The 16,958-nt window shown below is 31.0% G+C and overlaps 1 protein-coding gene across 1 annotated transcript; it reads left to right on the top strand.

Moving 5' to 3' along the window:
* Positions 1-16,132, top strand: LOC113394919 (uncharacterized). The gene is made up of 10 exons (XM_026632389.2): positions 1-186; positions 1,463-1,592; positions 7,533-7,637; positions 8,149-8,376; positions 9,519-9,613; positions 9,726-9,957; positions 10,064-11,220; positions 11,478-11,667; positions 12,572-12,789; positions 12,898-16,132. The coding sequence occupies exons 1-10, from the start codon at positions 179-181 to the stop codon at positions 13,064-13,066; spliced, it is 2,532 nt and encodes an 843-aa protein (XP_026488174.2). The 5' UTR covers positions 1-178; the 3' UTR covers positions 13,067-16,132.
* Positions 16,133-16,958: the final 826 nt, after the last annotated feature.

Genomic DNA, 16,958 nt, shown 5'->3' with positions numbered 1-16,958 from the left:
CGGGCTATGTATGTGAATTGTGACGGTCGTGTATTTAGTGTCTTCGAAGACCGCATTTAATATGAATATAATTCGCGCACTATAATCGATTTGTTTTTGTCAAAAATCGCACTGAGTGACATGCTCAATAATAAATAAACTTTGTATTTTATAAGGAACGTCGAGAACAGCTACCAAGATGGCAAAGTACGTATGATGTATTTAATTTCATTACATCGATCATTACCGACGAATGGACTTTCGAACAATTTCTGCTCTATTGAAGCTTGACTTCACCTCGTGAAATCTTAAATTATTGATATTAACTCGAATATTTTAAAATAGTACATTATATAAAAAAAATTGGATATCAATAATATTCCTCTTTAGTTTTTACGCAAATATTACGCTTATTTCACAGTTTTCCCCAGTATATATAATTTCGTCAGATATAATTAAATAAAACACAACATTATTTATAATTAACGTTTACATTAACAGTGAACTCATATTAAATTTATGACTGAGATAACAGTTCAGAGACTTTCCTTTTTACATATTTACATATTAGATATGACCAGTTGTTATTATGTAGAGAAAATTCATATTAATCTGATAATGACATTTACACTAATTATTTTATGAAAAAATATGATTAAGAATAATTTAATTATTACTATAATTATTGAAAGCTGTGTAGGTTCATATTATAACGCAAAACTGGTTTTTTTTTTTGTCGTCTTGTACAATTTCAATAGAAGTCAAATATTTTCGTCAATATAATTAATAATGGAACACTACACACTAAAAAAAGAATCTCTGGTAATGTTTTAAAACTCACAAGATATATATATTTTTTAAGTTTGCTATTGATGGATGTTATTTATATAAAATATATTGTATATTACAAAGTATTATTGGAATATTGTGGAAATTAATAATATATAAATAAGTTTATATCTGTAAGGTATACTATCTTTAAGAAAATAAAATAAAATAATCCTATTATGATATTGAGGCATTAAAATAAAGTATTGCAAAAAATGTTTGATTGAATTCAAGTTAATATTCTGCAACCCACTTCACATTACAAAACTGAATACTAAGTTTTTGATTGAGATATAGATTAGATTTAGAGGAAGTAAAAAAAATAATTTACATAAAATATAATACATGATATTATATATTTCGTCAACATGTATGTATGTATCATATCATATTACAACACTGAAGGAAAACATCAAAAAAGTTACTCATGTTAACAGATATTATTGGATAAATATACAGTTGGCAAACCTTTATTAGTAATATATGTACAATGACTGCTGGATTTAAGACCAATTTCTTCTCCTATGGTAAACTATCAAAATATTTCTACTATTGTCAAAATTAAAAGCTGCCAAATATCCTCATCAATAATTTAAACATATTAGTATCATAATTGTATTGCATCTCTGTCTATACTGTTTTTTTTTGTTTCTAGGGAAATGATGATAGTGTTTGTGTACGACACACAGTGCTGCATGGCTGAGGAAGATGACCCCGCTGAAGCTGTACTTTACTTCCACCCCGGATGGGTGTCAGACACTCAGCGTTTAGCCCTCGCTGGACAGGTTTGTCAATTGCATACCACCAATTTAATCAATTATAGAAAACAATGTGATTCTTTTATATTTTTTTTTATTAAATTTTTTTCTGGTTTCTTTATTGTGAAACTTGCTAAAAACTGATAATATTTATGTTGTTATTCTTTCAATAAAAAAGGTGTGCAAAATTGCTTATCGCTTATCACAATCTTATGCTGAATTAAAAAATAAAAAAAACAAAGATTCAGACGATAATTTCGTTAAAGATTCTAATATGATAACGAAGATATCCTTCTAACCTATTGCAACGGGGACTAGGCAGAAGTGTACATTTTATAGAGCATAATTAGCATGTTCATGTTCATATTCCGAAGGGACAGCATTCTGTCAAGACCGGAGTGTCGTTGGTTATATTATGTACTTTCTGAAACTCGAGAGTGTAAACTCTACCAACTTCAAAACTTCGAGCTGCTACTAAGAATTTTTACACTGAAAACTCCAATAAACGTCTATAACATTAAGAAATACCACAACGCATATTTAAAGACCGGTTAGAAGATTACGAAATAAAATTAATTCCGAAATTCGAGCAAAACAACGTTCGAGACTGGATTCTTGTCAATTTGTATTTTAATTTACTTCATTTTTTATACGACTTTATTTTAAAAACATAGGATGGGTAAAGTTTTTGTATCTCAGAATGAAATCTCTTTTCGGATAAATGTTCGTAAAATTGCCGAATGACGTTGATTTTTGTAGTTTTTAAACTGAACTTAATTTTAATTAAAATGATAGCGATGCGTTCCGACAAGCTGACTGTATTTAAAAAATGATTTTGTCGTTATTAGAAAATATTTCGATGGGACATTATTATATTGTTAACAAAACAATTGAAGTCCAGACTCGACCTTGTTACAGTCTGAAGATTATTCCGTTCATTAAACATAGTGTAACAATTTGTTAAGCACTTGATTAGATATCATTTAACTATAACTCAAAGAAATAGTTTGTGCTCTAATAATAATGACATTATAATATACGATTTCGTCAATAAAATTCATTAATAATCAATCCAATCAAACAAATATTTACAAATAAAACGACACTGAAATTCCACTAATTAGTTATCGTCTGAATATCTTCTTATTATATATATATACAGGGTTATTGGTAAGTCGACGTGTTCCCGTTAGGAGGTGGTAGGGGTGACTATTTGCGATAATTTTAACCCCCATATGCATAATGCAAAAGTGAACCATTTTTGAGTTATCGCGTTTTTTAGATTTTGTCAAAATAAGTCAACAATGCAACTTCAAAATATTATTAAAAAAAAAATATCAATTAAAATCTATTTTTTTCTTGGACCATTGAAATTTTATAATTTTAGAGTCAAACTGAACATTTTCTAGAGGACGCAATTTTATTTGTGGGACATGTAGGGGATACAACCTTAACCCCAAGTTTGTGGGGTTGCCGCCCTTGTCCCCCGCCCGCTATCTTAAAAAAAGGGGTGGAAACATATTTTTAACTATATCTCCGAGACTTAATTGTACGGAAAATTTGTGAAGACATAATTTGTAACAAATCGTTGTGGCTACAATTATATTTATGTGACTTTTTACCATAAACTTAAAATGTAAAACGTTATAAGCAAAAAAGTGAGAAAATTAGCTCAAAAATTTTCTTTTTTGCTTAATAACTTTTTATCTGTTCATTTTAGCACAAAATTAGATCAGAACAAATTTATAGAGCATGTCTTTCTGAAAATTTGCTCTATAAATTTTTCATTTTGGTCAATTTTTAACGTTGTTACAGCGCTCCAAAGTCGACCAGGTTCATCAGTGCTTATGATAACTTAGCCAAAACATCATGTTTACCTTACTTTTATGATCTCTAGTTTTCTCAAAAATCATCTGAAGGTGGATAATTATTCGTTTCATAGCGCCGTTAGCGTATATCTTCTAAAATAATAGGAGCTAAATCCCTAGTTTATGACGTCTCGCCTGTGTCACCCGCGGAAGATATCAAAATAAGAATTATGAACGCTTCAAATACAATGCGGAATAATTTGGCTAGTTCAGCAGTTAAGTCACAACATAGAAAAAGAATGCGACTTTGCGTTCGCAATAGGGGAAGTCACTTCGAGCAAGAACTAGGCTAAATTACAAAATATCTTAATTGTAACTTAGCTACTGAATTGTTTATGTATCTAAATTTTATTTTAAATTTGTATTAAGTAAGTAAGTTAAGTAAATATGTAAGTTTTTTTACATTGGTTATTATTTTGAATCAATTTTGTGGGAATTTTAAAGAGCGACCTTTAGTACGAATTCGGTCATGTTCGAATACGAATTTCCACCAGCGTCCTTTCTGATCATTTTATTTCGGTTGCTTTGAAATAAATTCCTAGTTTTTATACCTTTTCGGAAAGCTAAGTAAACGATTATGTTTTTTAAATAATCTGCAGAACAAGTTGTTGTAATGTTTTTTTTTTTTCAGGCATATTTGAGAGAAAAAAGTAAAAAAAATATTGAAATAATATGGTTTTCCGTCTCGCATTTTTAAATTTGGACCGATAATTATTGTTTAAATATTGGAGAATATCCAGTGTTAAATCGTTATTATAAATCAGAAGAAAAAAATAGATTTTAATTGATACTTTTTTTTTAATAAATTTTTGAAGTTGCATTTTTGCCTTTTTTTGAAAAAATCTAATATGAACTCAAAAATGGTTCACTTTTGCATTATGCATATGGGGGTTAAAATTATTGCAAATAGTCACCCCTATCACCTCCTAACGGGAATACGTCGAATTACCAATAACCCTGTATATATATGGTTTATTGTTAAACATGTAAAAAGCTGATTATAAGAGTTATTAAGAGTTTTTCTTCTTTCAACAATAATAAGTGTAAATATGTTTATCGCTTAACAGTCTTATGCTCAGTTACAAAATTTGTAAATGCAAAGTTTCACGAGTATATTTGTAGGACTAATGGAGTGCTCGAACATAAAAATGCCAAAAAAAATAATATAATCTACTATTTTAAAGTGAAAAGTACCACTTCACTTTTAAAATTGATACGAAGCGAGGCCGCCGGCAATTAAAAAAAATATATATACGAAAAATAGGAGATTCGTGCTGAGTTTAAATAAGACGCTACTATATTAATGAAAATATACTATTGAAATCAAAATTATGAATCGATGATTGATTGAACTAGATTAAATAAAACCTATACTCTATTCCAATGGGAATAGGAGAAAAGATAAATAAACAACTTTGACCTTGAATTGAAATGACATTTTAGTTACACTAGTGAGGAGAAAATTATTGAGTGAATGGGTAAAGAAGGCTAAGGAACGATATATTTTATTGGTTTTATGTAATTTTTTTAAATAAATTTTATGTAAATTGCAAGAAAGGTACATATTCAAATTTTTAGATAGCAGCATTGTTAGGTTTAAATAAAATGTTCAATCAACGTAGTCCGTGTTGATGGCAAATCAAAAGTTAGTAGGTAAAAGCTAAACACTAAACCGGTTACAATTACAGTTCGCTTAAACAAAGCGAGGTCGTAAGCAAAAAAAACTTGATAATTCCGAATAATATCTTACTTTTGTATTATTTTCAAAACTATAAATTAAGTGTTACTTTGCATAAAACTGATCTATATTTTAAGATTTTTTTTATTTCTGTAAAATTAATTAATTCTTTTAAATTTTTTGTCTATACCTTACTATATAAAATAATAACATTTTTATCGAACAATATGTAACTTTCTATATTATATATTATATTTCTAAATTACATTATAATCCATATTATAACCAATTAAATAAATATATATTTAAAAAAAAATATCTAAACTGTATGTTAAAACTAAAATAATATATTTTTTATCTGTATAAATTTATTGATTCTCCATCCGTTTAGCTAACATCCTTAGTGAGACCTCCATTTAATTGTTCGTTCATCGAAAAACGGCGTTTTGAATGTCTGTAAAACTGTCGGCAAAACTGTATTCGTAACTTTGAAAGTCAAATTTAAGTGGACTTACGTTGTTAAGTGGAATATTATTATATTAAAAGTGAAGATATATTAATCAAGAACTGTTTGTAGTAAATCAGAAAGCGGACTTATCAACAAAACACTCGTGATATTGAAAAGTACGGTTTGTTTTGGTTCTTTCCTATTCCCATTGGAATAGAGTATACGTATATTTATTTTTATATTATATATCTTATTTATTCATATTAACTCTAGATAATAAATGTTCAATCAGGTGCGTTATACATAAAATACACGTCCAATGTCCAATACAATGTCCAAACGTATCCGTACGTATACAAAACTTGGCTAATTTAAGTAACGGAGACGGCAAAACACTAGGGGAACTGTATAACTGCGCTCAGGAAAATACATATAACGTTGAATTATTTGTGAGACATATTTAGCATTAGCTTGATAATAACGTTCTTCAACCGATTTTCTTTCATAAACATTCGGGTGTTTTAATATTTCGTCCTCGCGAATAATAGTTTAGTACACTAGAAAACATTTAACGACTAACCAACTGAGTAGACTTATGTAGAGCGGAAGAATGGTTTCCGTCGTTGTGTGGCTTCCCAAAGCATTTTAAGTACAATTATTTATATTAAAAAAAAAAAAACAGTATTAATTTTTATTATTTAATTTATTTAATTTTAATTATTTGGAATATTATTTTTCCTATATATGTACCGTTTCTATACAAAATGTTTTAACCTATTCATTATTTCAAATATTGTATATACTTTACCATGAACCGACGTGGCATACAGAAAAATTTAATTATGTAAACAGCGAGGGGTTGCCTCTCGCAAAGTTTTCAGTTCGTATTTGAATACAACCTAAAGCGTGCCTATTCAGGTAGACCTCGTCTGCATAATACGTACGTTAGAGCTGAATTCAACGCTGTGTAATTTTACTTTTAATTTGATCTGCTTCATCATAAAACGTAGGTCACACATTAAGGAGACGTTGGGGAAACATACATTTGCATTTACTTCAACATTTAATAAATAATAAATATTTCATAAAAGCACGTAATTTAATAGCGATTGATCAAAACATTTTCTTCTGCCGATACCAAACCCAAATATTTGCATCGTGTTAGGTTTCAATCTATAAGTAAAACTTATTATGCTTCATACTAAATAAAATCCATGAGTGTATTAGGTATTAGTCCTGATGGTAATTAAAATTAGGTAATTTAGAGTAAGTAAAAGTAATTTATTTAATGGTTTTTCAAAGTAGATTGAGAAAGAGACTAATCATAACCAAAAAATAAAGGGGCGTAACTCGTTCCTAACTAACTAACCTAACTCGGCCCAAAAGATCTTTCCATTTAAATCAACCCTTCGAATTCGATTGCTCAGGTACCAAATCGGAACGTTAACCGCGACTAGGAAACATGATAGTCTGAATACAAAGTATATTTCAAATATATATTGTAATTAAATTATTACAATTAAAATAAGGCCGTGAGTAAGAACAGATTTTCTACGAAATAAACAATACTATAAAGTAAAGTCCCCATTTGAGAAGAAGGTTTGGAGCTTATTCACCACGGTGAATCCCCACCTCCAATTCGGGTTGGTGGATACACATGTGGCAAAATTTCCTTGAAATTAGACACATGCAGGTTTCCTCGCGATGTTTCTTTCACTGCCGAGCGCGAGATTAATTATAAATACAAATTAAGCACATGACAATTAAATATATTTCATTCAGCGGTGCTTGCCTAGGTTTGAATCCGCAATAATCGGTTAAAATGCACGCGTTCTAACTACTGGGTCATCTCGGCTCCACAATGTTATAGATTATAAATAATCAAATAAAATTATGATTTTAGACCGTTTTAACTTAAAATATATTTTTCTATATATAAATGCAATTTTTATATATGATAAATGTTTGTACAGGTCGTTGGTGCTGCGCACTGCATCAAATCCCTCTTCTCACAACCATTGGCCATCACGTTGCAGAGTGGTAAATTTATTATCAGGGAATATGGCAGATATATTTTGGTAAGTAACATCTATTTGATATTTAAACATCTATATAAATACTTAAACAAGAATTATGTATAAAAAATTTTGTTGTGTATTTTTTTTCACTTTCGTAAATGTGTAAAATACATCATTCAGACAATTAATGCAGACACACGAACACGTCCCCCGTCAAGTGAAGTAAATAGAATACATTTTATCACGTGTTAAATATACAATCCCGTGAAATGTTATTATAGAATCTTTAATAGATTATTTTGTGGGAAGAACTTAACTCTGCAGGCATGGTCTATAAATACAATATTCAAACCTTACTCTGTCCTGTGTATCACATATGAGTCATGCTTATTGTTTAAACTATTTATCCTATTTTTGTATAGTATATAGACTACTTTGCTGTATATTATTTGTGTTGATATTAATAAATGTTTGGTATTATTATTTATATATACTATTATAATATTTTTGTTGTCTAGGTTGAATTTAATGACACTTGTTGTAATTCAAAATTGACTGGTATTGTCTTTAGGCAATAGGTAGTGATCGAAACATCCCCGACTGGGTGCTTAAGAACCGAGCGAGTCTCCTGACATCTATGATCAAAGTATATCATGGCGATCTTCAAGCTCTAGCGGCCAGTATGGAGGATCAAAAGAGACTGGCTGAGAAACTCTACCAAATCTTTGAGACATACCTTCCAGTGCTCCAATTCGGTTGTCATATATTCCAACGAGTGCCAATGCTGAGTCTTCCGAAGGTAAAGAAAACTTTATATAATAATGTATATTATTCTTAATTTACTTAAACGAGCATGTTTTAATAGGATTTGAATTATCAACTTGGTTTTTTTACACATGATACCTAGTGAAAACCTACATGAATATAGAAAGCCTTACAAATATCAAAATGTCTAACAGCACAATGACTTTTCCTAAGTGGTAAAAATGAACGGAAATATACTTATATGTATTGTATAATAGTTTAATGAGCAAGAAAGGTTTGCCTGATAGATTTTAGGGAAGCATCAACATGTTTAAAATTATCTTCGCCGTATTCGACGCGGGACTACTTTGCTATATCCTAGTTTGTTATTTTCAATTTATTCAACAGGCATAATATCAAACATAAACAGAACATTAAAGTGTTTATTTACATTGATATTCCTTATCGGTGTTGATTAAACGAATATGTACCGAAATATATGTATGTAATAGCGGACATATTATTCAGTACTTACAATTATTTATTTTTCAATTATACAATTGAGTGACATTTTCGAACAAAAGTACGAAAACATTGATAAGTTTGTAGGACGTGTCGATCGCCACGTAAAATAGGATTAAGGATTACATCACCAACTTGTATTGGTAACCCGACGTACACCAACCACGATTATGAACTCATGATATGAAAACCTAATTATACATTTCAATACAGTTACTTAAAATGAAATAATTTTCGAGAATTGGATGTTAAAAATTCTGTGCGAAAACGTGAAACTCACAACATTGGTACAAGGAACAAATAAATTTAGTTGTATGGCTTCATTCAAGCCCGTCTGGGTAGGTATCACCCCATAATAATACATTCTACCGCCAAACGGCAACCGACTGTAACTGGTTTCTAGGAAATGTTTAGTTGGAAAAGTAGAGAATAATGTGAAAGGTCGTGTCGGGTTGCCTTCACATTGTTTATGAGGGTGAGAAAAGAGTACACTTGTGTTTGTGCACGTGCATGAGTGCATTATAATATATCCTCCATTGGGATAGTCTCCCTTGTAATTATAATATTATTATATATTATAAATCAATGTAGTAAATAGCTTACGTGGCCGAAATAGATCAGGAACACTTGATCTTGATCAAGTACAGCTACAGATATATATATTTTTTGTTCTAGAGTGCCACGTCTATTTATATGGAATCAATGCAAATACTAGAACATTGTCGACGCAGTAAAGGAGTATTAGGAGGTGTCATACTTTACAATAACAAGTAAGATTTCTTTTAATTAAAAATGGGATTGTCGTTCATTAATTACAATACGTATGGTACGATACAAAATATTTGAACTTGTTTTTAAATAAAAGTATTTTTACGTTTTCAGAATAATTTCGACACAGCTACCACCGAGTTTGACGTCATATTTAACTGTAGTAGACCCTTATCGAATAAAATCTCCAGCTGAGAGCCTGGAAACACAGATACCTTTGCCATTGGGTGCTCAATTATTAGTTGTCTATGTGGGAAAAAAAACTTACAATAATCTAAAATCCCAAACTGATAAATTGCAGGAATTCTTCCAAAATGGAGAAGAAGTTATAGCAAAATATAAAAAGGTAATTAATTAAATTATGAGATTAAGTTAAATATTTAATAACGTCGATCGCAAAATTAATATTATTGTATGAATAGGAAATAAATTTAAAATTACATATATTTTAGGCACAAGAAGCAGATCGTGATAAGGCGCGCGACTATGCTACATCGGGTATGAAAAGAGACAAATCATTACTCTTCACTGCCGTTCCCGAAGAAGACCAGTCAATGATATCACCTCCAAACAAGGAAGAAAATACTGGTGTAGAAAGAAAACCTAGTATGCCTGACGTTGTACCTTTCACAAATAAGCCAAGACCACGACCGAACAAATTGTCCTTGAGTTTTAAAACGCAGAAATCATTAGATGAAGATGCGAAAGAAGACGAAAAAGTATTTACTGGCCAGACCAGTGTCTGTTCAACACCTATGGTCGAATATAAACGATTGCACGGCAACATGCTATCCATATGTCAAAATCCTGATAACGAAGATAATTCAAATCTCGAACCAGATGTCCTTAAAAACGTAGATAATTGCACGAGCGTCGTTGGAGACGAAAAACGTGATACTAAAGCAGTTTTGGACACGAATTACATAGGCGAACATTTTATCAATAAACCAGAGCCCATACGTAGACTCGCAAGTGTCACAGACCTGCAAGAGACATTTAAGAACCTTTCCTCTAGAACGTCTTCTAAATTTAAACTAAAAAATTCCAAAATAGACGATACTTCTAGCCCGTCGCCGGAACACAAGTGTCAAAATACAATGACCATTAACGATCCGCTCTTTCCAGTATTTAGGAATGATGGTGTCGCAATATCAGAATCTCTTTTTAACCAATATCTTGAACAGTATTATTCAGGAATCAAACAAAAGTCGAAAGATGAAAATATGTTCAACTTCAATTTGAAACTGTGTGAACTGGACAAATTTAAAGATTTCGACTCTGAACTAATTAAATCACCGCAGCGAACACCTAAAAAAGTTGCCAAAGAGTCAACAAAAACATTACAATCAGATCAATCAAAACGAAAGTCTCTTTCATTGCCCTTAAAATCCTTATCAGAAAATACAGATACGCAACCTGGTTCGGATTCCGATGCGATAAATTTAAAGAAGAAATTATCCGGTGTTCAGTTGACGCCTCTTATGGAAAAATTAAGCCATTTAGCATTTTCGGACAAATCCAGTGGATACAGTAGTAGAGTTATGACACCTTTAGAATTAAGAGAATTTATTACTCCGGCTTTAGAAAAACAAGTAACATTTTCTGGGAGGTGAGATGCAAAATTTATATAAATAAATTTCACAAGATCAAGGCAAATTACATTATTACACAATTGATGTCCAAATTTTAATACTCTGTTTTAGTAGTAGGTGTTTGGATAGAATTTCAACGCGTTAAAAATACTATAAGACATCGTAACACATAGAATTTTCGGAAACATTTCTTTTTTTATCTTAAATATACCTTAAGAATTTACCTACAACATTGATTACACGAATAATATAACCATAAATATTTTCCCTGCAGAACAAAAGAACATCGTCAAGACGACAGTGACGAATCGGATGCAGAATCAGATTGTGACATAGAGTTGTTACCGTCATATAGTGAGAATGCTGTCAAATGCGCTCTTTTTGTAAGCGGCTTGCACAATATGGCGTTGCTAGCATTGCTCGACATGGAAGCGGCAAATGATGCTGATACTATTAATTCTTTGGTAAAGTAGTATAACATGAACAAGTTTTGCTTTATATGTTATAACATGTAAATAACTTTATAATTTAAAAATACATACGAAGTATGGCTGATGATACAAATTATATATATTTTAAATATGATAGTACTATTTTGCAAACCTTAGCTTGGTATGCAAGAATTATAATTTGATATTATTTGTAAACACTATCCAGAACCTCGCTCTCAACCAAATAAATGTTATTAACAAAAACTATTTCCTTAATCGAAAAAAGCTGTCATCAACCAATATCTTTGGCAGTCATCGGACCATGATATGTCATTTGTATATCAAAATTAGAAACAGCTAGTGAACTAAAAATAAAAAAATTTTTTTAGGACTTACGGAAAACAATATTTTAAAACGGATTTGTCTAAGATATACCTAATTCAGTACACACGCCGACAACTGTTTCTAATTTTGAAATCGGTTTAAATTTTTTATAAATTATTTTTATCTAATTAAATCTAGTTCCCTTATTCCGCTTTGGCTATTTCCAAAGCCTGTAATAGCCGCTTGAAACTAATCTCAGGCTTTTTATACAGTTATCAAACATCAGTTAAAGAAAAAAAAAAAATCTTTTCCTGAGTACGAAAGAGTCAAGTCAAGAGTCTGTCAGTCTTCTTTAATTTTTTTTGTTGGCAGCAGCTTTATGTTGTAGCTGCGCAACATTGTGATCGCCTTCATCATCTTCCTGTTGTATATAATAATTAAATACATTGTGAATTAATTGTCGGAAGTTATGTGTTTCGTCTAGATATTGCTTCCACAAATCACACCACTTAAATTAAATAACACAGTCAAGCACGATGTCAGTATAAAAATTAAAAATAACGACAAATTACGAGCGATGAGACTGATTTTCTATACTATTTCTATATTTCAGTGGGAGACATCATTGAACGCATTAGGTCCAATCGAACAAAAGTGCATGGAACCGTTGGCAACAGAAACAGACACTTCGGACTACAGCTACCTCGTACTGGACCCCGACTGGGGCACGGTAAAGAAAGGCGGACCCTGGGCCGCGCTCGATATCGCAACAATGGGTTTCATACACAACGAATTTGAGGAACGACCGGATTTAACCGAATTCATTTTACGGTAAAGCTCACTGAAAGTAATTTTGGTCATCAGTGTACTTTCCAAATGAACTCATTTTATTTCAATTAGCTCTCACGTATCTCATCGAGATAATTTTTGTCGCTTCAGGAGCGAAGACAGTGTGGTACTGGGCGCGTCGTGCGGCAAGGCGCAAATATACTACCAGGAGAAGGGCATGCGCCAGGCGGGGCCGCCCGCGCCGTCCGACGTGCTCGCCACCGCGCCGCTGCGCGCGCGCCGCCGCCTGCACCGCGACCACTCCGCGCTGCTCTTGTAAGCACCCGTGTGTGTCGTGACCGGACCTCTTCGTGGGCTTCGTGACTTATTACGAGAGTCGAATCGTCTGTTGGTATATATGGTAACGTGTGGAGGGTAATATACTAGGAATACAATTCGGGGTGACAAATCTTCTTTGATTGTAGTCGATGAGATAATTCACATTCCATAAAAGTAAAACGAGATCCAGTTTCTTTATTACTAATTTATTTATTTTATAAATGGTTTTTATCTGCCGATCCGTGTAACGTTATATATATGCGAAAATTTTACGTTATAACATTTACACAATACAAAATATTAAAGATAGTTTGATACAAGGTTTTACGATATTGAATTGTTTATTTCATAATATATATTTTTCTAAATTTGTTTTAAAAATAAATCTAAATTAATTTAATTAGGAAAATTTGTATTACGATGAAAAATTAATTAGAAAAAATTTAATTTGGTAGTAAATATCGAGTTTAATGAAATTTAGACGGTTTTGTCAGAGGATTATGAGATTACTAACCATAAGGAGTGACAGACCAGAGCTAGTTGATTAGATCCGTTTCATCTTAAAAGATACCGATTAAAATTTGGGCAACATGTAATGATTTGCTAATTCGGTTAACTAAATAATTCGATAAATTGGGGGAACCGGTCAGTCGGACCGAAATAATCCCGTAAGATTGCTCTGTGTCCTTCTATTTAATAGCAGATGTCTGCGCTAAATGCGATAGGCTAATATTGATAGGGACAGATCGTTTGTATAATAGTTTATAAAATTTAGTAGCCATTTTCGATTTCATAGAAGATAGACAACTTTTAAAATTAATTATTCCGATTGATAATCCTAAAAAATCCAAGCCAATTTCAATTGTAATAACCGAATAGTTTTTATAATGTTATAGATTAAAGCTTTTTGTTCACGGCAGTTTTTTTACGGTATGATACAAAATTATCGTATGACATTCTTGTCTCGTATTAACGACCAAAAACTACGGAGACTTACAACATCCAACTCTAACGATGATTTCCTGGACCATCGTAACAATACTCTCACTTGTTTGTATTGCACTTCCCTCAGCGTGCTGCGTTTCTACACGACTCAATTTATAAGTGTCCGATTCCATCAATAAACTCATAACCTTATTAGGAGTGACAATATTTTTGTTTGACACATAATCCGCATACAAGCTAATTATTCCCTAATATAACTAATGCACCGTACCGTAATTAAACCATGCCGTGAAGAGAACGCAACAAGCGGCCAAAAATTGATAAAATACGGTCAAAATTAAAAATCTATTTAAAATTTTCCACAACTATTTAAATAGATGATAGAGACATACTTATTAATGGATTCAGCATTTGCCAATTTCCTAATTAGTCCGTAGTAAAGTTTACAGGACACATACATATCTTTGAATCCATCTTTAATAAAAAAAAATATAGAAAATTAAAGCTAAAATATTGATTTGCTGCTACTCAGTGCAGCTTTATTGCCAAAATTGGTAAAGCTTCCTTACATTGCATTGAAGAAAACAGATCTTTCTTAATTCTTGACTGAATCGCGTCCGCCCAAAATTATTTATTTTCTGATGAAATAGACAAGAATTATGACAACAACTAAAAAAATTATACAAACCCTACCAAAGCCTCAATTGAACAAAAAAATATGTGTTTTATTCTAACGTTGTTTTTTGTGTTTAAGCTAATTTGAGAAAACTGGCAAATTAAATATTATATCCGTATTAGTCATCGAGAAAACAAATTTTAGCTATGTTCGTATTATTCTTTAAAGATCGATTAATTAATGCACCTAGGCATATTTTTAAAACGCAATGTAAGGTATGCTTCTACAATCAATCCACCCATTTTCAAACACAAATAATGTAGTATTTTTTAAATTAGCCTAACGGAATTATGATTCTATGCTCACAATAATCTCGCCACTAGGTAGTAAGTTTCCGGCCACGTAGAATATATAGCGCCTATGCTCAATCTTGCCATCTAGTAGCTTCGTAATTTAGCACTCTTAGAATAAATCTTCGCCACTTATATTTTAATCGTTCATCGTACCTGTCACATTTATTATGTTTTAAGCTTCTTGTTTAATATTTTTAATCAATTATTATTCTCGTTTAAAATGTTCAGTTAGACTTCGTTATATATCTTAGTTAGTTTTCTTTAACACTGTAATGATTAAAATCTTATATTTACTGAATCTTTACATGTCGGTTACTATCTTCAAGAGACGATTCGTTTGACATACGTGTTTCAAATGCCTACGAGGCGAATTAAAAATGATTTCGTAGTCTCAATATTTATGCCTCTTGCAACTATATAGAAATGATTTGAACAGCTCGTTCTTGGGTAACTCCGAAACGATCAGTCACAGATTACCAGCGTACAATAACGATTCTTTAAATATAGAAAATAGAAACCGGAAAGAAAAGTATGTCTGAAAAATAAAATAAAACCTAGAAATTATTAAAACAGGTTCAAAATACACAGAACAGAAAAAAACAACAAATATCAATGATGTAAAATGAATACTTCCTCGCGGAACATAATGTGTATTTTGTTTCCGCATAAGTATCTATTTTTCCGCTAATTGCCAATGGTCGTTATGTGCTTTCGTCCGTAAGTGTTAAGAAAAATGTGATTGTATGTTTGTCCACTTCTGAGGAGTCGTGCTATTTTGATTTATCTTGGTGTCTAAACCTATTTTATGATAATTTATCACATCTATATTCGACATCCACTTTTATATTTAAAAAATATAAACAGAACAGTGCAAACTCCGAATCGCGTCCAAAGCCAAAATTTTATATATCTATTTTTCAATTATTGCGAATTATAATCTTTTATTATTGTTATAACCCTATTTATATTTGTAATGAGTTAGCGTACTTCAAATAAAGATAAGGAGTGCCAATGCGTCACAGAATTGTGGTATTTATTTATAATTATACATAGATAAAGATAAGAATTTTAATAAAAACCCGATAGTGAGATTTTGTTAATTGTACTACAAAATGTAATAAATATACCCCAATAAAAATAATGCATACATAAATATTTTATTTTAATATTATACCAATCCTAAGCTACCGATCTACGATGACAGCAACAACTTTTGAGAACTAGAACGACGACGAGAGCCTGCGCTTCTTTAATACTACTCCTTCATTTATATTTTATCATACAATAAAATGTGAACAAAGTATAAACAAAGCAAGACTTACGAGTTAGGTTTAAATTCACTGCTACTTTGATACAAAATTAACTATTTTATGATCATTATTCCTATTAATACTATCAAAATATTATTTAACAATCAGATTGAAGGTAAACCAAAATGGTATCTGTTTGCTTTAAAATTTCTTGTTCATATTTGTACATTTTATTGTACTGTTCTATTAATATATACATATATGTATTATATATAATATACATATGTAGATTCAACATTTGGAATACATAAAATACACACTACAATACTAATATTAATTTATAAATAATTTCAAAGCTAAATGATTACATCCCACGTTAATTGAAGTCATAAGTGGATGAAGGTGATATGTAATATTTTGTAAAAATATAATTGATATCAAGTACATGACAAATTATAATTTCTACCAAATGGTACATATCACCTTTATCTTCATTCACTCATGTCTTCAATTTATATAAAGCAAATTTCCGCTCGAAATATTTCCTTGTATGCTAAACCTTACAAGCCGTGTACGTTTTTGCATTTCAATAAAGAATATTTTTCGGTTATTTGTAGTGTGGGTTATAACCATTGTCACAAAAATCAAACGAGAAATAAACCTACAAATAGGACAGTTAACGGACAATACAGGTGGGAACAGAATAAAATGAATGAAGAAGAATCGTGG

Source organism: Vanessa tameamea, chromosome 13, assembly GCF_037043105.1.
Source record: "Vanessa tameamea isolate UH-Manoa-2023 chromosome 13, ilVanTame1 primary haplotype, whole genome shotgun sequence".
NCBI classification, from domain to species: Eukaryota; Metazoa; Arthropoda; class Insecta; order Lepidoptera; family Nymphalidae; genus Vanessa; species Vanessa tameamea.
Note: the sequence above shows the minus strand (reverse complement) of the source record. Positions and strands in the feature narration are given on the sequence as shown.